A 25400-nucleotide genomic window follows, 5' to 3' on the forward strand; every position below is an offset into this window, starting at 1 on the left:
CATGAGACCTGAGGCAGGTTAAACTGTGCAAATTGCTGCAAGAATGAGAGAAGCGCAGTTGCCAAAAGTAGCGGGCATACACATCTACCAACGACACATGTAGAAATCCTGCAACCCTCTCACTATAAAATATATAGACATTGGCAGATTTCCATTTATAATGTGAAGTGGCTGCAAGTGTAAACTGCTCGCTTGGTAGAAATTGACAAAATAAGCTACTGTATCTTTTTAAGCCAAAGAACATTTCTTTTCTCTTTGCTTTATTTGATTTGGTAGTTCTCAAGAAGCTGTAAGGCCCTAGCAGATAAATGAATTGATCTGACCCTGCTGTAATAACAACCTTTACTCCCGTATCACCTGTTTACCCTGGAACACATCACACAGTTTCTAAATCCTATTAACCCATGAAGCACTCATGTAGTAATAGAAACAATATACTACAAGCATCAAACTGAGCACACTCCTTGAATAAATGTGGTTTAAAGATAAGCGGGTCAGTTTAGTAAAAGCTACATGCTAGAAAAAAACAAGTCATTTTCATATTAGAAAATATATAAATAAAAAAAAAAAATTATATATATATATATATATAGATATAGATATATATGTGATTCTGATAAATGATGTAAGCGGCTTACTCTTATGTGATGCTCAATAAGGAGATAACAATATAGGCACAATGTCAATTTCAATTAATTGTTTTAAAAAAACATGCAAGCTAGTGTATAATATTATAGACAGGGGCATGTTCCAGATTTTTGTATCACTTCGAACAACTTAAAGGGGAAATATACTTGAAACAAGGTGTGGGAGGGAGGAATCAAGGTCAGCCTCTGGGGTGGCGGGGAAATTATCCGTTTGAGACGGGGAAGGGAATTGCTCAGATTCAGATGTGGAATCAGGTGTGTTAAAAATATATATCCATTTATTTCTATAAATCCTATACCTGTAATTGCCTTATTATAATCAACTGGCACAGCACTGTATATAATATATGAAGTATATATGACTATACATATTTTGGGGGGGTTAGTTTGATCCTTCGAAACAAATTGCATTGTGTATGGGTGTCACTAAGGTTTGGTTCTCTGTAGAATGTTATGCCATCTATATTATGAAACTCTCTGCTACTTATAACCAAGCCATTTAACTTCTTTTCTATAAGTTGAACATATTATTTTATATTTTGTTGCTTTTCCTATTGTTCTGGTAGTTTCATCTTTTAGCATCAAAATTGTGAACTCTAATGCTCTGATAAATACAAATATATCTATTCAAGTAATATATATTTAGTTGAGGCAGCATGGTGGCGCAGTGGTAAGTATTGTATTTGGATGCATTTCTTCCAGATACTCCAGTGTCATATAGTGTGTAAGTGATACCTCAGATTGTAAGTGCCACTGCAGCAGGGACTTAAGTGAATGATATAGAACTTCTGTAAAGTGCTGCTGAATATGTTACAGCAATATAAAAATATTAGTTACAAACAATACTAATTGTAAACCAAATAAATAGGTGGAAGGGTCTGCAACCACTATATTACTAGGAGAATAGAAGCTGTAGTTCAAAAAAATATTAGTGATGTTTAACTGGAGACAGCACTGCTCAACATTCGATTTTTCTTGTTATGTCCAATGTATGAATTCAAGCTGTTATGCACAGAGTTATTTCTACTCAAGACATGCTACGGTTGTCATTGCCAAAATATTGACTAATAGAGCATTTTTTAATTTTAAAATATGAGAATGGCTTATCCTGCAATTAAGTTAATATAGCAATATATGATTTACTTGACTACACACGATTCTGAAAATACAAACATGCAAAATATACCCTGCTGTATTTATTGTAATTAAGTGTACCAGAGCCATCATCTGGTCACATGGGAGACTGCAGTATGCGAAAAAGAAAAACCACTAACAAAAAATATAATTTTGCCTACAATGGAATAGGACTTGGACAGAGCTTAAAGATTAAGATGAGGCAGGCTAAATAGAGTAATAAACTGTAGAAAGCTGAAAGGTACCCATCAATGACCTTATAACATTTGACCCATTTATCTTTCTCTGACATCTGTTATCTAATATGTAAGCCTGTGGGTTACAACACAATTTCAACCTAAATGGCTGTCCCAGTAATTCCCAGAAGAGTAATTATATGCACGTTAGGTATTTTCAGGAGATTTCTACTCTGTGAGCTGAACACAGGCAGGCAACAAATTTCCCTGTCTGCATTTGTCCAAACTGCAATATATATCAATGCATACAAAACCCTAAAATCTTTTGGTTTTACTGTCTCTTACAAATATTCATGTACATTGAAACTATAGAACAAGTTGATCACCTTTTGCCAATATAGGTATAAATTTGTAAGAAATTTTTACTTGAAATTTCTGGCTGTTTTGTCAACATGATGCTCTGTTAGAATTTCTAAAGAATTTCTAAAACTAAGACTACAGCAACACAAATATGGCAGCCCCCTCATAAAGGAAGGTGGTGGATTGTATAGGTAATGTATGAGTATAATATATATATTTGAACAATGTTATGCGAAATATGTAAAAGGGGTTTAATTTCATTTGTCAGTATCTCTTTAACTATGATCCTAAACAGTGTATATAGACTAGTCACAAACTTTTCCTCTAAGAGCAGAAAAACTGAATGTGTCCAAATGACCACCACTGTATACGGTAGTCAGCATGCTCAGGGAAGCCTTTTACCATACAACATTTGTAGAAGAGAGGGTACCCCCCTCAACTCTGCCACTGGAATTAGTTGCAAGTGTTAGCCAGCAGGTTGGGGTGATCTATGTTTTCCTGTAAAGGCACTTGAGTGCTACCTACCTAAAGCTCCTGCCCCAGGCACATACTCTCAGCCATTACACCTTTCTCTAGAAAATAATAAAAAAAAGAAAAATGTATATATTTAAACAAAAAACACAATCACTACAGGTGCCAAGTTGTTAGGTATTGCCACGTCTAGTCACTTTTCTCATACCTGGGGCTATTGTTCCTGTTCTTCAAAAAGTGCACCAGCCCTGAGTAATTCTTCTACAAGCGTTGTGCTGTCACTTTGTTCCATCCTCTACACCATTTGAGTGAGCATTTTCATTGATTTCTGTACTTTACAGTAATGGCAGTGGTACCTTTTCTGCAACTGATTCAAATTTCTGTTCCAGCCATCCTCTGTGCATATTCAAGCTGTGTGCACAATGGCACAGGATAAACACAGGAGCTACAGCAAAAAAGTGCCTCAGGCTAATATTTATTTTTAAAGAATGTGAGTGCTGGCCTAGGGTAGTAAGTGACTATAAACATAATGATATGTCAAAAACAAATATTTTTCAAATTTTTATATATATATGAACATTTTGTACTGTTTATTACTTTTGCTAAATTTTCACTACCTCCAAGACAGGGTGGTTCAAACAAACCCATCAAATACACGGTGAGGAGTTGCTACATGAACTGGAAAAATATCACGTGTCTTTTAGAACACACCTCTTGACATGATGAAGTTCTTTGATTCTCAGTTCATTCTCTGTGTTGTTTCCAACACCCTCCCAGTATGCATTTTTAGATTGAAATGGAGGCAGGGGGGTGTAGATTGGCCCTTGTCCATAGCCTTGGATGTTATAAACTACATCCTGGAGTAAAATTCTTCCAACTGAGGATACTAGAATACCATATGCATACATTTGGCATTAAAGGGATACTGTCCTGGGAATGTTTTTTGTTTTTTCAAAATGCATCAGTTAATAGTGCTGCTCCAGCAGAATTCATTTTGAAACTTGACATGGGCTAGACATATTGACAGTTTCCCAGGAGCCCACAGTCATGTGACTAGTGCTCTGATAAACTTCAGTCGCTCTTTACTGCTGTACTGCAAGCTGGAGTGATATCAACCCCCCCCCACAGCAGCCTAACAGAACAATGGGAAGGTAACCAGATAGCAGCTCCCTAATACAAGATAACAGCTGCCAGGTAGATCTAAGAACAGCACTCAATAGTAAACTCCAGGTCCCACTGTGAGACATTTAGTTACATTGAGTAGAAGAAACAACAGCCTGCCAGAAAGCAGTTCCTTCCTAAAGTGCTGGTTCTTTCTGAAAGCACATGACCAAGCAAAATGACCTGAAATGGCTGCCAACACACCAATATTACAACTAAAAAAACTACACTTGTTGGTTTAGGAATTCAATTTTATATTGTAGAGTGAATTATTTGTAAACTACATCATAAAAATCATGACAGAATCCTTTTAAGATTTTGTCAAGTATGCATTTTCAAAAACAGATGCTTATTACCAAGACACACACAACATAGCCTTAAATGACGAGTTCAACAATAATTCAACAGGTATTTGGGAAAAAATAAATACCATTTTAAAACGTACAAAGAAAGTTACAGCAACACCTAAAGGATGCTTTATTAGCATGATTTAATGAAACTAATGAAGATCTTTAAGACTAAAGTATTTGATGAACTATTATGACAACTAGGGATGCACCAAATCCACTATTTTGGATTTGGTCGAACCCTGGAATCCTCATTGAAAGATTCAGCCGAATACCAAACCGAATCCAAATCCTAATTTGCATATACAAATTAGGGGTGGGAAGGGGAAACTTCCTTGTTTTGTGACAAAAAGTCATGAGATCTCCCTCCCTGCCCATAATTTGCATATGCAAATTAGGATTGGGATTCAGTTCGGCCAGAGAGAAGGATTCTGCTGAATTGGAATCCTGCTGAAAAAGGCTGAATCCTGGATGCGGTGCATCCCTAGTAACAACTACTGAATTAATGCAGATATAGGATGTTTACAAACCAACTTTAGTGGCCAAAATCTGGTTGTCATGGAAAGGCCACTGGGAAGTGATGGATTGTGGAGCTTTAAGCACCTCTGCTTTGTATAGTGTGCAATACGCTAATTAACTGGGAAGCAGAAGGACTTCAAGGTGAGGGGGTGGGGATCTGGTCCCTGCAATCACAGACAGAGTATCATGATTATCATGATCTGTAGAATAATGTATGTTTGTGCTTAAAAATTTATATTTTCTTTTGGATGTAAACATAGTATGTATGCATCTTTTTGTCAATTAGTCCAAATGAATGAGCTCAAAAAAGGGGCAATAGTCTCCCTTTATCCATTTACAATATTTACGTGCTGGAAATCTATTCAGCACATTTCCATTGTGTGATTTACATACTAAAAGGCAATGAAAAGTGTTAAACTAACAAGCACTTGCTTTGAATAACGTTTTAATGTTTCCAATAAAATACTGACACATTACGGATTACCATGCTGCCCTCAAGTGGCAAAAGGAAAATATGCAACTGATCAATGCAATCTGAACTGCATTTCTGTAGTCAATTAGATGAGGCCGTTAAGGCAGAAATGAGGAGACATTTGCATAAATAGATCAGTATATTTCATGCATTACTTTAGTTTCAATTCACCCTGATTACTACTTATGTGCACAAAATCAAAAAATCACAAATGGCTGCAGCTTATATTCAAACAATTTATTTTTGCTGAACCAATGTTTTTGGAAAAATACTTTGTACTTGGTAGGACTTCACACAAGGTGAACATCCCCTTTAACCTACAAACTGATAACTATCAGTGAGGCAGGTTAAGACTATTTCTGTTCCCATTTTACTTAAATGAGAACTAAAGCTTAATTATAGAAGTAGCTAGAAACTTTGTACATTATGTTTTCGGCTTCTGTACCAGCCCATGGCAACCACAGCCCTTTAGCAGTAAAGATGTGTCTCTAAATATGCCCCAGTAGCTCCCCATCTTCTTTTCACTGCACATGCTCTGTGCTGTTGTCAGTTACTGAGCTTAGGGAACGACTCAAAATATACAGTACACAGAGTATTAATGTCACAATATAAGGCTGATCAGTAATTAATACAGATAATTACTATAGGACAGCACAGAAACCAGTGCAACTAGCATGATAATTTATTAATCAGCCCTGTATCATCAGCTTATATGATATAGAAAGAAACCCTTATTTTATGCTTAATAATTTGTGATGACCCCTAAGCTTAGCTTCTCAACAGCTACTCAGAGCTCGCTGAGCATGTGAGTGTCACAGACACTATCCAAGATGGTGACTAGTTTAAAGTACTGGATCATTGCTGCTATTGTGAGGCTGAAACTTAAAGGAGAAGGAAAGCTACTGAAGCATTTTATTGCCAATAGATTAGCTGCAATAGTGCAAGCTAGAATGCTATATTTATTCTGTAGAATGTTTTACTATACCTGTGTAAAAAGTTCTAGAAACTCTCTGTTTGTTTGGGATAGGAGCTGCAGTATTAACATGGTGTGACATCACTTCCTGCCTGAGTCTTTCCCTGCTCTGGGCTCAGATTACAGTAGAGAAGGGAGGGGGGCGGGGGAAGAGGAGCAAACTGAGCATGCTCTTGCCCAGGGCAATGAGGTTTAAGCTGAAGGCAGGAAGTCTGATACAGAAGCCCATGTATACACAATTGAAGGAAAGAAATGCAGTGTTTCTTTTGACAGGGGACTCAGAGCAACATTACTTTGGGGGTTTACTGGTATATTTAGCTGGACCTTTCTGATAAGGCTTACTTAGTTTTAACCTTTCCTTCTCCTTTAAGACTGGTGCAATAAGTTCATTATATAAAAAATATGGCATTTTTAGCCATTTTAACTTATAGGATTTACTTTGCCTTTAATGTATGTTGGCAGTAATACAGTCCTATGGGGAGCTTTGTTGTTTGTTTGTTTGTTAAGTTTGCATTTGTAGGAGCCGTTAGGCATAATGCTCCATATAACAGAAACACTCCTATCTGAAAAGACTAGGTTCTAAGCATTGTGCATATTAGATCTATTATCTGTATTATAACAAAAATATGTTTTTTTCCACAATTTTGACACTGTATTAATAAATTAAACTGTTAACCTTTAAACATATCTTCTATAATGACCTGTGCTTAAACTGCCCATAAGCACAAAAAGTCATTAATAAAGCAACTTAGATCACATACATATAATAGTGCATGCTATACAGTTCCACAAACTACTGTATACATAACAATAGTAATATCACAATATACAACAACAAAACATAAAATTTATTTGCAATAGTCTGTTGGCCGAGTATAAGAGGAACTGTAAGGGTAGGACTCCACGGGAGTTTTTGTCTGCATCCAACAGTCGTATCGCGTCGGATCAACGCTGCGACACCATGCAACAATTCTATTACTTACCTGATTTTTGTCGCAGCGCGACGGATCGATACAAAAACACTCGTGGAGTCCTAACCTAATACTGATTCGTTCACAAATCTGTATACCCTCTACTTTGTCCAGCTGTGTTAATTATCCATCAATATCAATTCATGTATCATAGCTTACATTAATGCATAGCTTTTAAAGCAAGCTATGTAATTTATCAGAAGGAAAGTAGGAAAAAACCTGCAAGGCAAGTAAGAGATTATACCATTACTGAGAAGCATCTTCAGTTCCTCAGCAGGAGAGACAAATAGATTTTATCAGTCCCTACAAGACCTGACAACAGGGGTTCCATCCAGCCATTAGCTTTGCTTGAAAGAAACATTGTTCATAAATATGTACTGTAGCCAACTGCACACTTTCAGGGAATCGAAATTCAGTGTAAAAGGTTAGTTTACAGGTATTTTCTAGATCTACCACTGGCATTCAATCTGTTACTCCTGATCTCCACGTTAGTGGAAAAATCCTACACAACATAAATACGAAAAGAAGGATTATAAAACCTATTCCAACTGCAATTCCAGCTGAGGATGATATGTCCAACCTTGTGACCCTGATTTACTCGCCTACTCTGCTTTCTTTGTCTTGTCCTCATAAAAAAAATATTTTTGGCAAGCGGGTTACTGTGCTATATTACGTATTTTTTTTTATAGATGATTACAGGCAGATTTTTATGCAATTCTTTGTGTAATGACAATGGTTTTAGTTACCCTTTAAGTAATTAAACATAGGTTGAACTTAATAGGGAGAAATAAAGACTATTTGAGGCTACTCCGCAATCTGGTGACCAATTTAAGGAGGAGGAAAATATTCAAAAATACTCAAAACTTGAGTTCAAGGAAACAGATTCCTCTGTTACAGCATATAAAGTGACAGTAACTTTTAGAGTTAAAATACAACAATCTCCCAAAAATGCCCATAATATTTACTCAATGAGACACAATGGCCACCAGTTCAATGTCTCAATAAGTTTCACCAGCTTTACCACTGGTGCCAGAGCCATATGCCAAGCATTTAATGTGCCATTGTAGGTGCTCACTAGGCATGGATGAAATACTTTATTTATGGAGGCTATATAATGTACCCTATATTGTAAAGAAGGCTTGTCACAGAGGAGTTCCATGACCGTATGAAGGCAAAAGGTCACAGGCCATGTAACTCTAAGGTCGAAAAATATTAAAGGACATATGTTGTCAGACCTGTATTGGGAATTAAAGGGGATGTAAAGGTAAAAAAAAATAAAATCCCATTTTACTTCCGGCAACCGTGTAGGAGATCCATATCCACAGACTCAGTGCAGTCTGCATATTCTGATTATTAATCAGTCTTTCTGTATCTGCTTCTATGGCAAATATTTGATTTGTGCTATTTTGATAATTTATGACGATCCCTAAGCCCAACTGAAGCACAGACCACACTGAGCATGTGCATGGTCTTGGTCTTGCAAAGATGTTTAACATAGTTACAGGATGATGATGCCCTGTGGCCAACTTTGAAAGCATAATCATTTGTTTTATTAGTGCAGTAAGTTCATATTTAGTATACAAAATACAGCATTTCTAGCATTATTCTATACTTTAGTTCCCCTTTAAGCACAAAGCAACGGATGTATTTAGATAGTATGGTACAGGTATGGGACCTGTTATCCAGAATGCTTGGGACCTGGGGTTTTCCAGATAATAGATCTTTCCATAATTTGGATCTTCCTACCTAAAATCATGAAAATCATGTAAACATTAAATAAACCCAATAGGTTGGTTTTGCTTCCATTAAGGATTAATAATATCTTCGTTTGGATCAAGTACAAGATAGTGTAGTATTTTTACAAACAAAAAGGAAATAATTTTTAAAAAATCTGATTTATTTTCATATATTGGAGCCTATGGGAAATTGACATTCTGTAATTCGGAGCCTTCTGGAGAATTGGTTTCTGGATAACAGATCCCATACCTGTAATACATTGGTATTTCCAGTTTTTTTCTTTTGATCTTTGTAATTTTCTTGGATCATACATTCTACACCACTGACACGGAAAAGACTTGAGCTAGTGTCCATTTCCAGATCACCAGTTACCCTATGGCAAAGGTCGACACTCCTCCTCTCACTTTCTCAACATTATTCTTAGCATTACATTGAGCTCTCAAAGTAAAAAAAACTAGTAGGTAAACAATTTTGTCCTTGCTTTAAAAATTTAAATATGTTAAATAATGTTAAATATTTAACAAACTATCTCACATTAAAAATGCAGTTATTTATTATCACAGACCGCAAGTTGTATAGATAAAGCAAAAACAAAAAAAAAGAATCATGGTATCTAGTCCATTTTGAATAATAATAATAATGTATACTATGATCCACATAAACACACTTATTAGTCTCTTCACACATTTAAGACTAATTAGTCGAAATGCAGAATGACAGTCTAATTAACAGTGCTAGCCTAGTCAATTAGAAAGCACTGGTATCCTGTCAAGACCCCTTTCAATTTCCCATGATCTCCCACCAGCAATTACTGCTGGAATTATTAAAAGCAGGTACACAATAATTTGCTCTCTAAGGATTGAATGGTGAGATCAACAACTTGATCCTTTGCAACTGTATTTTTGAAGCACTCTTTTATTAAATCAAATGCTAACATTTCAGGAAAAGGGTGGAAAACGTGTATCAGTGTCTGGTTTGCATGTGAATAGTGTTAATTGCATAATTAAGTAAATGCTAATTTTATGATTTTAAGTGATGCATAATTACAGAAAAAATGTCACGTCGGTATGATGTAAAGTGATATTTAATTACTTAAGAAAATATCCATACAGGGTTCCATTATAATACAATATGCAATAAAAAAAAAAAAACAAGAAAATAAGATAGCAGGAAATGGCATATTCCAGCAAATTAATATAATAATGTAAAAATAAGCTCTACCGTATTTCAAATATATTCTGCAGCAAATTAAAAAGCCTTGCAAAAATAACCTGCACTATAACTCCTTTGAAAGACATGAGACATTGCATACATGCAAAAAGTTATTTCTTGGAAAACTAAAATTAATATAAAGAAGTGAACATTCTCCTCTGACACAGGAATAATGAATAACGTTTAAACCTGCATCAGAACATGGACTGACTGAGCGGTCTCAAAACGATATAATATTACCATTAAAACACACTGTACTTCGATATTAAAGTACTTCCCCCCTTAAAATCACTGGTGGGTAAAATGAGGCCCCCCTCCTGTTGCAACTATACCTTAATTACCACAAAGCATACCAAATCACAGTCAATACAGCACAGAAATATCAATTGTAGCTACAAAGTTTTAATGTGAACTTAGATTCCGTTTGTTATTTGAAATAATTCAAGCGCTGAAAAATTGTAACTTCTCCTTGTGCAAGGCCCTGTTATGAGAACAGATGAACCCACTGCTAATTCCTCCGATATGCTGGTAAGAAGAACAGTACATCAAACATCCAGTGCAAATATATTATTATTTTTATTATTAAGTATTTATAAAGCGCCAACACATTGCACAGCGCTGATATATCCAAAGCATATGTGATTCACTGTGTTAGTTATCATCAATCTGTGCAACTGCAAATCAAATGACGCTCCGTGCTCACAGGACTGTAATGTCTAAGTATAGCGTGATTATTAACAAAGGCTCATCTTGTCTAGCGCTCGCCTTATTACTAAGTAAGAGTAAGTCTAGGCCACCAAACCTTTACATAGATAGATTGCACTGGGACCGATAAAATTTTCTTAACCTGGCCAAACAATTTTCTAAAAGATATTGTGCGAAAAATCGTAAGATGCACGGTCGTTCGATTCCCACTAACCTCACAATAATTTGACAGATTGGTTGAATTGCACTGAAATCGATCGTTTACCAACTACAAATCTTTGTGTCTATGGGGGCCTTTATTCACTTATGGGCCAGTAACTTCAGAGTTGTGTTTTTTTTTGTTTTTTTTTATAAGCATTGAAAAGATGTAGAAAGTGTCCGTTATAAACCAAATGCAAAAGGCTTTTGCTAAATTTAGGATTTGCTAAATATATGCTATATACACATTATTGAACTAGTGATTAGGTACATGCATAATAGCAGCACAGAAGGCTTACACAAAAGACAGAAGATTGATCAATGCACATTCCCGGGTCCTGTTTGCAGTATTCAAGTGCATATATATTTTCAAAAACAGGGGTTTTTAGTTACAATGTTATGATCATAAATAAATACTGCGTCAAGGTAAACCTCATACGGTGGTCCTAACTTATACCTCCGATCATAGTAATCAAAGGCTGGCACCTCCATGCATGGTAGCATTTCTTGGGATAAATGACTCCTGACTTAGGCATTGGTTTCTGTCAGAGGGCTTAAGGTGACCATAGATGCAAAGATCCGCTCGTTTGGCCACATCGCCAAACGAGCGGATCTTTCCCCAATATGCCATTAACAAACATGGCTATATTGGGGGTAATCTGATTGTTCGGCCATATGGCTCTGGCGGGATCGGTCGGGTCAAAATCAAACCTGACCGATAGACCAAACGACCGATCTCCGCCGGACGAAAGATGACGGCACACGCCACACACGATCCGAAAATCGTACGAATCCTCGATTCATACGATAGGATCTGTGTGTCTATGGCCACCTTTAGTCCTTCCCCATTACCATTAGCTTTTATAAGAGAGAATGCCAAGACCACAGCATTGGTTCCACAGGTTTAATACTCCCCCTCTTGTGGCTTTTAAAGGAGAGAGACTGCCCAGACCAACAACCATTTTTAAAGGCATAAGGCCACCATTTAAAAGGACAGGTGTGGGGGTGCTACAACTGTAAGGAAGCTTGGCCTGCAGCATAACTGCTACCTTTCCATCAGCATACCTCTGCACAGTTCAGAAGGCTTGCCTCTATCTATAAACACAATCAAAAACATTTAGGGATTCTGGTACAATTTTTTGGTGTAGTTTTTAATATAGATATAGAATCCTTTATCTGGAAACCCATTATCCAGAAAGCTCCGAATTACAAGAGATCATCTCCCATAAGGGCACACAGGAGATTTGTTGGGGTATATTTATCAAAGAGTGAAGTTAGAGATCACCAGAGTCCACTAGTGTGATATTCTGCCACTTTCCATTCATATATATTGGATTTTTAAAAGAGTATTTATCAATAGGTGAAAGTTCACCCTTTTGATAAAAATGCCTGTAAAAATCCCATAGAAATGAATGGAGTGGTAGAATTTCACACTAGTGGACTATGGTGATCTCTAACTTCCCTGTTTTATAAATATACCCCGTTGTCTGTGGAAAAGCTACGCTACTCACAGATGACAAATCTACCCTTTCATTGGTGTCAGTATGACCACCAAGTGGTAAAAACATTTGAATTGCATAACTGACACAAAATGCAGGGGACCGCAAATTCCAGAGTTAACACAATTCATGTTGTAATTTCAGGCGATGTATTACCTGTGACAAATTTTCACTACGCATGGACAATAAACCTGTGTGCCATCACCGTTTGACCATTTGCCAGTTTGCAAAACAGAGGCTGGTTTCTCTAGCTGCAGTACTATTAGCCCAAAGCAGAGCAGAGGTAACAGAAAAATACAGGTGCTATCCATTCAGGCAGCTAAATCCTTCAAGAGATCTGCTACAGAGCTGTTATCGTGTTACCTGTGCTTTATTCTGTTGATAGGCTTTGAGTTTTTCAAATTCAAGATTAAACATAAAATAATCTGTTTGATCTTTTGAAAAACAGATTTCAGTACATAGTTCTGTTTGAGGTGTGCTATCAATTAGTGCGCTTTGAGGGAGGGAAACGTGTTTCTCTGTGACCAAATCCCTTTAAAGTAGAACCAAACCCTAAAAATGAAACTGACTAGAAATATCATATGTTATACACTGAACTTATTGAACCAGCCTAGAAGTTCAGCATCTATGTAGTAGTAATGATCCAGGCCTTTGTTGTAACAGGAGCAGTGCTGGAATTGGGGATAGAGCAGGGTGCTGCAGGATACAGCATCCCGCCACTTCTTTTTTTTTTTCACCAAATTGCATCCCGCCAGATGGGATGCAAAGATCGTGCATACCGGAGCTTTAATATGCATTCTGCCGATGCTGCCTGAACTTGTTCTTTCTTAATTCTGTTCTTTATCCTCCACGATCAAGGCCTGCCTTCCATCCAATCGCTGCACACCTCTGGCTGTTTGGACTTGCAAAACCCGCCCAAATGTTTCAATGTAAATTAAGCGTGGGGGTCGTTTGGGCGCACCTGTGTCTGTACTGGACTGGCTGCTCTTGTCTTGGCTGCGGAGCACAGATGGCATCCCACTCGCTTCCAACAACGGCCATATATGCATTATTTGTAATCGGCAGTCACTCCTCCGTCCTGCCATTTATATAATGCGCTGATCTCCCCCATCACGTCTCCATCCTGGCCACAAATCAAGTTGTGATCTCAGCTCCTCTGCAAAATGAGTATTTTACTCCTGTGTTCTGTGCTTCCCCCCTCAGTCATTGGCCCTCCGTACTGTCCTCCTTCTCCTTCCTCAAGCCTCCCTCTTCCCCTCTCTATACTTGTAATTTAGTGCTGCTCTGCAAAGCACATATTTTACTTTGGTGCTCCAACCTCAGTCCCCCCTCAGTCAACTTCAGCTTTATTTGATACTATATTTCACTGCTCATTTTCCATGTAATTTTAACAAATTTAAAAAAAAAAAGGCACTTTATGGTTTTTTTATTGCAGCCAATGATTAATAAACGGAATATACTAAGATTAGCATGCATTAAATAGGAACATAAGCAATTTAATGAACTTGCAAGTCCAAATGCAGGCCAATATGAGCTTTGCCTGCCTGCTTGGCTACAAGAAAAAAAATGGCTTTTTTTAAAGATTGAAAATACCTGCTTAAACATGATTGGCTAAAATTAAATAATTTAAAAGGCTATTTGGTTGGAAGTTAACAGTATTATGCAAAAAATTATGGACGGGAAGTTAAAATAGGCACCACATGAAAAATGAGCAATGAAATATAAGTTGGAGGGAGAAGAAGGAAAAGTACAATGACTGAGGAGGGAGCACAGAAGTAAAATATGCGGCCATGACAGAGACACAATGGGGGAGATCAAAGCATGATATATGGCAGGACGGAGGAGTGAATACAGCTTTTTACCATGTGTGAGTACAATTCCTGACAGGCTACATTCATTTATACATGAAATTGCCTCTGTGCTACCTTGATATGGGGTCCGAGGGTATTTATACATGAAATTGCCACAATGCCATCCTAGTTTAGCTGGGGGCATGGCCACAAAAGGGGCATGGTCTCTACAAAAGTTCTGGGGCTTGCTATGTGCAGGGCTTTTCTGTCTTTAATTTTGTTAGGAGTGTTTGCGACACTCACATGCAGAGTGTGCTCTGAACAGATGTTGAGAAGTTTTGCTTAGGGGTTGTCACAAATCATCAAACAGAAAATGAGATTTGCCTGTCATAGAAGCAGATGCTTCAAGGCTGATGATTGAATTCTGATGCTAACTGTGCTGATTTCTGAGCTGCCATGTACCAATATAATTTTTTTAATTCAGCATTATATTGTGACGTTTATATTTTATATATGCAGTATACTGTGTGTGGGTGCCTAAGCTCAGGTAAGCGACAGCAGAAAAGAGCATGTGCAGTAAAGCAGCAAAAAATAAAATGGGGAGCTACTGGAGCAACTTTGGAGGCACAGATCTTCACTGCTAAATGGTTGTGTTTGTCTTGGGCTGGTATTGAAGCCTATAAAAATGTAGCCCTATTTATTTAGTAAAGCTTTAGTTCTCCTTTAAATAAAGAACACATGAACAAAGCTCAAAGCTAAGAAGAAATATGGTTAGATAGCTCAGATAGGGTTAAGTCAGGGCATTATGATCAACTCACTCTAGTTTGGTATGATGCCAGTTAGCTAGGGGAGACCAACTTAATTCCTGCCAAGTAAAGACTAGCGTATTTCATCTATTTTTGTGCAGCTAATCAAGTATGTGGTCTTAATTCAGTCACGTACTCTCCATTTCTTTGTCAATGGGAGGGTATTGAAAACAACATGGGACATTCTGCAGGCCAAATTAATTGATTTTCATAATATGATGATTTACAGATCAGGTCATATGTTTTTGTATCAACATATGTCTACAATTATACATGCCTTTCAAAGTGTGCTATGTGTAATTAAAATTTGCAATGCAATAAGTGCATAATGAAGAACACTGTATTGTGAAATGCAAATTGTTTATCCATAAGATAACCAACACAATTATGACATTTCCATCTGACACGTGATTAGTCAAGAATCAGACACAATTGCACTAAAAAAAGTTTTACATTTGCGTTGACATGATTTCTAGCATTCAGTGTCAAAAGAGGCCTTTGTTTAATTTTTTTTTTATACCCCTGCTCCTCAATGTAAAATCATACAATTCAGATGTGATTAAAGTTTACATTCCAGGCTTTAATTTAAGGTTATCTGCATACAATTCAGTTTCACCATGTACTATACAGTAGAAACTACAACACTTTTTATACCTATTATCTAGTCCCCCTTATTTCAGGGCACCATAATGTTTGGGACAAAGTAATGGTATACTTGATATATTAAAGCAATCATGTTTAGTACTTTGTTGCATATCCCTTCCGTGCAATGACCGATTGAAGTCTGCGATTTATAGACATCACCAAGTGACGACTGCCGATGCTCTGCCAAGCCTCTACTGCAGCCACCTTCAACTCCTGCTTCTTCCAGAAGATTATTTCCTCCTCAGCATATAGAAGGCATGCTTAATTGGATTTAAATCAAGTGATTGACTTGGCCGTTCAAAAGTGTTACATTTTTTAGCTTTGAGAAACTCCTGTGTTGCCTTAGCAATATATTTGGGATCATAATCTTGTTGCAGGATGAAGCATTGTCCAATGAGTTTGGAGGCATTTACTGGAACATGAGCAGATATGTTTCTATACATCTCATAATTCATTGTGCAATTGCCTTCAGCAGTTACATCATCATTGAAAATAAGTCTACCAATACCTGCAGCCATACATACCCAAGCCATAACACCCCCACCACCATGTTTAACAGATAAGCTGGTATGCTTTGGATCTTGGGCAAATCCTTTTCATTTCCAAACTTTCCTCTTGCCATCACTCTGATACAGGTAAATCTTGGTCTTGTCTGTCCATAAAATCTTTTTCCAAAATTATGCAGGCTCTTAAGTACTTTTTCGCAAACTATTCTTCTGCGGATTGCAGTCTCTGACAAAAACACACCTACCTCCTAAAATTAAGTAAGCTTTATCAGAAAGGTCTATATAAATACACCAGTAAACCCTCAAAGTAATGCTGCTCTGAGTCCTCTGTCAAAGGAAACACTACATCTCTTTGCTTCTATTGTGTATACATGGACTTCTGTATCCGACTTCCTGTTTTCAGCATAAACCTCCAGGGCAGGGCTTGAGCATGCTCAGTTTGCTCCAGAATAAATATAGCGTTCTAGCTTACACTATTGTGGCTAATCTGTAGGCAAAAAAACTGTCTTGGAGCTTTCCTTCTCCTTTAAGAGTAGGTCTGATCTGTTGGACAGGCGGTTGAGGATTTTTCTTTACCATGGTGAGCTCTATAATCACAAAGGGACTGGTAAGCCATGGAAGACATCCACTGCTGAAGAATCCTCACTATGGAAAAGAAAAATCCTCAGCAGTGATCAGCAGTGGAGGTATTCCTTGGCCTACCACCCCCTTTATGATTACAGAGCTCACTAGTGCATTCTTCTTAATGATATTCCAGACAGTTGATTTTGGTAATCCTAAAGTTTGACCAATGTCTCTAATGGTTTTATTCTTGTTTTTCAGCCTTATAATACAGTAACTTCCTTGACTTTCATTGACACAACTTTTCTCCTCATGTTGGCAACTACAGTACAAGAAGCAAACCTATATATCTTATCCCTGCACTAATGAAGCAATGCAATACACCGGAGTAATCACAAACAATGTGAAGCCAATTGTCCCAAACATTATGGTGCCCTGAAATGAGGGAATTATGTATCACAAGTGTTGTAATATCTATATGGTGAAACTGAAATAAATGCAAATAACTTTAAATTAAAGTCTGGAATGTGCACTTCAATCACGTCTAAATTGTTTTCTTTAAAATTTTACACTGACGAGCAGAGTGGTAAATCAAAGAAAATGCATCTTTGTCCAAAAGCACTGTATATAGGCTAGTACAGGTATGGGACTGGTTATCCAAAATGCTCAGAGGATCTATGGTTTTCCGGATAAGGGATATTTCTGTAATTTTAATCTCTATACATTAAGTCTACTAAAAACTAATTTAAACATTTTATAAACCCCAATAGGAATAACTTATTATTACAGAGAAAAAAGTAAATCAAAATGTAAAAATTTAATTATTTGATTAAAATAGAGTCTTTGAGAGATGGTCTTCCCATAATTTGGAGCATTCTGAATTCTCGGTGAGTTCAATCCCATACCTGTACTAGAGGCTCGCTTTAGGTAATATGAAGGTACATAATAGTTATGCGGTTTATTATTAAAGCGGAAGTCAACTTAACAAGAATGTTTAAGATTTTGTAGAAAGCTGTATTTTACAACTATGTAATTTATCTATTAAAATATTTTTTTTTTTCTGCAGCTCCCAGGTTTGGCATTTTAACCATTGCTAAAGCTTAACTGCAATAGCACCATGAAGAAATTTATTAAACTTTGAAGTTATCTGGTCGAGGTTTAAAAGGGGAAAACTAGAATTTTCTTGGAAAAAAAGAAACAAAAAAACACAAACCTGTCAAGATGTCCCTGAAGTTGTTTTTTGACATCGCAATCTGCGTTGGATAATCCAATAAAGTCAGGGTATTGGTCTGATGATCTGAAAAGGCTGAGTTTTCAGATCGTCAATTAAATGATGTGAATTTACACTCAATTTTGACGCTCCCATTTTTTTTTTTTTTTAAGAAAAATTATTGATAAGTGAGCTCAATTTGTTTGGTCAAGTTTGGTCAACTTTATTTTCATAAAAAACTGCAATTTGAGTTTTGGTAAATACGAACAGTAAATTGGCCCTTTTATATGTAGCCAAATTGGCCAATAAAGACCCTGACTCATCTAGCAGTCAATGGCTTGACAAGAGTCAGAAGTAGAAATTAATGCAGAGAATCAAACAAAAACAAATACTTTTTCAATCACAGTTACATTAATGAAAAACATTAAAAGATTTTAAGATGTTTCATTTAAGGAAAACTTTACCCCCAGAATTAATACTTAAGCAACAGATCTTATGAAAATGGTTTATTTACATAGCAGGGTTTTATGCAATATATTTTTATAGAGACCTACATTGATTGGGGGTATTGTTTTCCTTTAGTGTATTTGGGGGGTCATATACCCTCTAAAACTGTTACATTTTATCAGAGATGCTTATTCTGTTGGGCAACATTCTATAGAAAGGACCTGGTCTCCAAGCATGGTTTATAAGTAGGGCTCAATTCTGAAACTAAACAAATTGCAACCAATAAGATGCCATCAATTACTGTCACCATGAGCAGATTGGTTGATATAGCTGACTAGACCAACAGCAACTGTAATACAGTCTGGACTGGATACACATAGCTCTGAAAATTTTGTCAACTATTCATAAAATTTGAGGATTTGTACTGCAAAAATTATAGAATGATATGTTTGGCTAATATAAAAAAAACTCACAAAGCAACCAGTCAGACACTTTCAAACACCAGTAAAATCTATGCCCTGGTTGCTATGGGTTACGCTCTGACGCAAGCTTTGTAACCTTTATTACAATATCGTTGTATCATGGTGTTTCCTAGCATTCCCACATTATGGAAAACCTGGGAGCCACTGCTAAGAAATTTTTTTTTCCATCTCTTATAAATTATGGGGCAGATTTATCAAGGGTTGAATTTCAAATGAAAAAAACTTCGAAAATCAAATAAAAAAAGACCAACCAAAATTTATTAGAAAAAAATTTAACTTTTTTTTTCCGGACGTATAGGTCGTTTTCGTTCGAATTCGAATCGTTCGAATCGAAGTAACATCGCATTCGATTAAATTCAATTCAAAGTATTTTTTTTTTGATTTCTCAAAGTCCACCAACTGACTCCAAATTGGTTCTAGGAGGTTCCCCATAGGCTAAAACAGCAATTCAGCAGGTTTTAGATTGTGAATAGTCGAAGTCTAATTTTTAAAGAGACTACATGTCTTTGTTTGTCCCAGATGGCCTTACAGTATCTAAATTTCTTCAAGTATAAGGGGTAACTAGCATTACCAAGGAGGCATACAGTATCTAATTGTTGTCTCTGGTCTCTGTATGTGACTTTCAGTGCACACTTCCTTCCATTTGTGTTATAAGGCACAAAGTTTGAAAGGTGTAGTAATCCATAACAACCAATTAAATCTTGGTTTGTAAACCAAGTTGATGTAGGTGATTAGACCTGTAGCACATTGCACCTTTTATTACATAACACAAACAATAAAGGAAAACCAAGTTTTGGTAGGTTGATACAATTGTACAGGGTTTGTTTGCAAAAAAAAGCTATATTAAAATGTTCAACAGCTGTAAGAAAGCAATTCTTATAAATTAAATCTAGCAACCATGAATTTCAGAACCAAGTTTTGAATTCTAACTTGAAAACAACAAAAAACAATATCAGCCATAATACAAACCACCACTAGGTTACACTAGAGACACATATTTTTGAGTCCATTTAACACATAACACATTAGTGCTAAAAAGGATATTGATTCCCAATGGGGTAGAGCATAAATAACTCATAGAGGGCATAGTTATTATTGAAGATTGTATCCCTTTTATTTAAACATTTGTTTATAGGAAAATATGTAATTAAACTGGAAGGATAAAAAGGAAACAATATATTTTCTATTGCTTCAAAATACTTCATATTAAAAAGCTAATTTAATGTATATAATGAATTTATTCATATAACCAATGGTACCTATAATTATACACATAAAACACCACATCAATAATTGTGAACCCTAGCCACTCACCATAGAACAAATTTATACACCTATAAATGGTGTACAAATATGGTAATTTATTAACCACCATAAAACTATATACCGTGTGCCTATAATTAATATGATTAAAAAATGCATATACTTTACAATTCATATAACGATCAACACTAAAATTAATTTAAACTATTAAAGGTCTCATAAATATATATATCAACGTTCATCACATTGGTGCTTAAAAATTAAAACTTTATATAAGTTCATCTTAGTTCAAAGGAGTTCATGAGTTATGAGGAACACACATAACATGTACACCAATTTGCTGTCACTATATACATGCTAGCCCAGTTTTGCTCTGAACTTCTCCTTGACTCAAAGATAGAAACTTCTCTTAGAAAAGAGAGGTTGTTCCACTTCACAATGCAATACTATTAACTTTACTATGTTACTATGCACAGCTTCACCACTGCACCCAACTGGTTGTTTCATACTTATATGTAGACCGCCAACAAGTAACTTTGCTACACATTCCGGCACCTAACAAGCTTCATCAGGCAACTATAAACTCACAGACAATTTGTAATTTCCTAAATAATTTTTTTTCAAAATTGTTTCTAAAGCAGTTTGGTAATCTTTGCTTCAAATATTGAAAAAAACATATTTAGCTTATAATTAGATAGTTTTGTATGAAGATGCCATTATCCATTAAAGGAGATCTAAGAAACAGGTGCTCGCTCCTTGGTGTTTCCAAGCCACACATACAGTATTCTCTTGTATAACTCTTGTACCCTGATAAAATAAAATTTACTAACTCTGAATTTAAATACAGCAAGACCAGGGCCTTACATGTTTCAGGAGCAACTGCCCTTAATCACCAGACTCTGCCTTTGCAACTCTGGACTACTACCAGGGCACCCTTGGCTAATGTGCCTTCACATGCAACTGTTTTTGGTGCTGTGAGCATTATCAGACAGGAAATTTGCACACAGTGACATGCAATTAGCAATGCGGGTGCTAATTAGTGATGTACTGGTATATTGGGCTCAAGTTGTGATGACACCTCAACAGTGGGATTCTGGGAAAAATGCTTAACTTGGGTAAAAAAAAACATGATTTTTTTTTTTAAAGCAAAATAAATAGCCTTATTTCAGTATTAATAAGTTGTATAGTTGTATGCAGAGGAAATGAAATACCCCAGTGGATGTGTTTAGAGAATACACTGGTTTATTTAAAAAAGATGAAATAAATATAACAAAAGTGAACTTTGAAGAAATATAAAATTAACTACAAGTCATATGACAAAAAATAATAACACAAAGAAAGAGCAAAGTAAAAAGCAAAGAAAAAAGCAAAGAAAATAACATCAAACAAACGTTCGAACATACCGTTTTGTGTTGGAAGGTTCTAAAGCAATACATGGTTGTTTAGACAAGGGCCACATCCTATCCCTATAGCACATGAAGCAATGCTTATTTTGCCTTCCACATTTTATTGAGAACCAAAAATTAAGCGTCAAAATGTACACATGTACCCATGATGTTTATCAGTAATTGTATAATAAAGTTAAATCTAATTACTCATGAATGCTAGTGGGCAAACAGCAAAATTAGGAATATAGTTGCTGGGTTTTATTTTTTAAAAAAGGAAAATGAACACAGGAAAAACACTATGAATCAACATTGTGCCATAGGCCTAAAATTGGCCATGAATCAATCCAGTCAGCTTTATTTGCCCACCCAAGTTATAGGCTGAGAGAAGCAGGATCTGTTCAGTGCCCCTTCTCCATTGATATGAATTCAATCAGCTTGTGTGCGATCACACACTGACCTCAGTTTCAGCTCCGCTGTTTGTGATTGCACACAGGCTGACTGAATTCAAATAAATGGAGCAGAGGCACTGAGCAGATCTGTTTCTCTAAGCCTGCAAAAATGCGCACGGACAACAGCCTGCGTGCCCATAGTCAGAGTATTTTTGCCACCGGGTTAAAAATGCATTACATCGGGTCTTATGCAGACCCAAGAAGAGAAATGCATCCACTTCCCAATGCAGTGATTTATTCATCCTTACCCACTGTGCTTCATGTGAGGTGGTTTATCCATTCTTACTGCCAGTTTTATCTTCAGATCTGAATCTTGACTGTGTTTAGTTACTATCATTTTATGTAGCTCTGGTGACTTGGAACTGTTGGATGTTGGTCTTAGTATTACCTAAACATGGAAATACCATGGAAAAATTATTGGAAGCAACTGACTCAGGCATATGATTTAAGGTTTATGCATAATGATAAGTCAGTAGAGCAATACAACCATGCTGCTTTAATTATGCATATGTGAAATAATGTTTAACAGAGGGCTTTATTATGAATGAATCACGCGTAAGGGGCCATTTACCATACCAAGTGTAGTTAAGGAGCCCTGCTTAAAGGAACAGTTCAGTGCAAAAACAGAAACTGGGTAAATATATGTGCTAAATAAAAAATGTTTCTAATAAACAGTAGTTAGCTAGCCAAAAATGTAAGCTAGAAAGGCTGGAGTAACTGGATGTCTAATATAACAGAACCAAACTTTTTGCTTTTCAGCTCTCTAACTTTGAGTTAGTCAGCACATGGGACATAATTGTTCAGTGAGTTTGCAATTGATCCTGGTAACCAATCAGTGGAAATCAAAAGAGCTACAAAGCAGGAAGTAGTGTTCTGGCTATTATGTTAGACATACGCGGACTACAGCTTTTATACATTACATTTTTGGCTAACTAACTATATTGAAATTTATATAATTTTGCAAAGTCTATTTACTTAGTTTTTATTTTTATACTGAACAGTTTAATTGGGTGCAGTCAGTCTGCTGTATTTTAGTTTCACCACTGCTTCAATTTTATCACAATTATCAAGAATTGAAGACGGGCAAATGTGCCATTTTATGAGGGGCTTATTTTAAACTCTCTTTACATTTTAAGCATTGGAAACCTGTTTAGAGTATGAACAGATGGAACAGTGTGTATAAACTAGGCATAAATACTGTAGCTGTATGTTATACATGTCTCAAAAATACACATGATGCCATGTTGCAATGAATTATTTCACGGTGTTAAAAAATTATATGGGACACCATTGTTTCCTTCTCAACTAAAACATGCTCTTGTCACCCCCATTCTGAAAAAACCCTCTCTTGATCCCTCCAATCTTGACAACCTCCGACCTATCTCTCTGCTACCTTTCATCTCTAAACTACTTGAGCGCCTAGTCTACAACCGACTTACCTCATTCCTCTCTGACAATAACCTGCTGGACCCCCTACAATCTGGTTTTAAGCCACAACACTCCACGGTAACTGCCCTGACTCGACTAACTAATGACCTTTTAACCGCTAAAGCCAACAATCATTTCTCACTACTAATACTGCTTGACCTCTCAGCCGCATTTGACACTGTAGATCACCCTCTCCTCCTCCAGTCGCTTGGCCTTCGTGACACAGCCCTGTCCTGGTTCTCTTCTTACATCACCAATCGTTCCTTCAGTGTCTCCTACAATGGAGTATCATCTTCTCCCCTACCTCTTTCTGTTGGAGTTCCTCAAGGCTCTGTCCTGGGACCATTACTATTCTCCCTCTATACTTCCTCCCTTGGCAAATTAATAAATTCATATGGTTTCCACTACCACCTCTATGCTGACGATACTCAGATCTATCTCTCATCTCCTGATCTCAACCCAGAACTCCTAACTCGCGTCTCCTCCTGCCTGTCCGCTATCTCTACCTGGATGTCGCAACGCTACCTTAAATTAAACCTCTCTAAAACTGAAATGGTTCTCTTTCCTCCAATTAACACCAGTAGCATCCCCGAAGTATCCATCATAGTTAACAATTCCACTATCACCCCCTCTCCCCAGGCCCGGTGCCTTGGGGTTATCCTAGATTCTGCCCTGTCATTCACTCCTCATATCCAGTCACTTATTAAATCATGTCACTTCCACCTAAGGAACATATCCAAAATACGATCATTTATCACTCAAGACGCTGCCAAAATTCTTATCCACTCTCTCATCATATCGCGTCTAGACTACTGCAACTCTCTTTTAATTGGCCTCCCCCTCCAGAGACTGTCACCTCTCCAGTCCATAATGAACACTGCTGCGAGGCTCATACACCTCAGCAACCGCTCCTCCTCTGCCTCGCCATTCTGTCAATCCCTGCACTGGCTTCCGTTACCTTTCAGAATCAAATTCAAATTAATGACACTGACTTTCAAAGCACTTCACAACTCTGCTCCACCCTACATCTCTGAACTCATCTCTATATACTCACCCACTCGCTTACTACGCTCCTCTACTGACCTGCTACTCAACTCTTCTCTCATTACCTCCTCACATGCTCGCATTCAAGACTTTGGAAGGGCTGCACCCCTCCTCTGGAACGCTCTCCCACGGTCTGTCCGACTTTCTCCCAAACTTTCTGCTTTCAAAAAATCTCTGAAAACGCACTTCTTTCGAGAAGCCTACCCTCACTCTGCTTAACTACCAAACGCAACACCACATACAATACCACATTTCTCACCCACTTAATTCGATCTTGCCCACTCCCACACCTTGTGTATCACTCCCTTCCCTTTAGACTGTATGCCTATGCATAGGGCCTTCCTCAACTCTTTGTACCTGTATTGATTGTGATGTTTGTTACATTCTATATATGTAATTCATGTGATGTAGTTGTATAATCACATTTACTTTACAGTGCTACGCAATATGTTGGCGCTATATAAATACATGTTAATAATAATAATAATAAAGTATAAAGATCTGATTCTTTGATAGAACTCTTTTTTAATGTTCTTGGAAAAACTTTAATCGTGGTAAAGATGCACAAACAAGCAAGCAAACATTTTCTGTGGTAACCCTTTCATTACTTCTGGAGCCCCTGCTCCCTGGCGATGGCCACGGACCTGGAGTGTATGCAGTGGAGCCAAGACCAGCTACACTGTGCATGCTGCTTTTCAGAGTTGAGTAACAAAAGTGTGGGCTACTAACATGGTGGCTGCTTACCCCACTGTGCAGCTCTGTTTAGGATGAAGAGGTACAGGGGAAGGAGGAGGGGGCA

The 25400-nt window shown here is 37.0% G+C and overlaps 1 protein-coding gene across 11 annotated transcripts in view; it reads right to left on the minus strand.

Moving 5' to 3' along the window:
- The window catches only part of cadps2.L (Ca++-dependent secretion activator 2 L homeolog), a 158763-nt gene that overhangs the window by 101571 nt on the left and 31792 nt on the right, over positions 1-25400 (minus strand). For all 11 annotated transcript variants that reach the window (XM_041586407.1, XM_041586410.1, XM_041586409.1 and 8 more), the window contains exon 8: positions 22378-22517. In XM_041586407.1, coding sequence (XP_041442341.1) covers positions 22378-22517 — 140 coding nt within the window. The remainder of the gene's footprint in view (positions 1-22377; positions 22518-25400) is intronic.

The sequence above is a fragment of the Xenopus laevis genome, chromosome 3L (genome assembly GCF_017654675.1).
Source record: "Xenopus laevis strain J_2021 chromosome 3L, Xenopus_laevis_v10.1, whole genome shotgun sequence".
Classification (NCBI taxonomy): Eukaryota; Metazoa; Chordata; class Amphibia; order Anura; family Pipidae; genus Xenopus; species Xenopus laevis.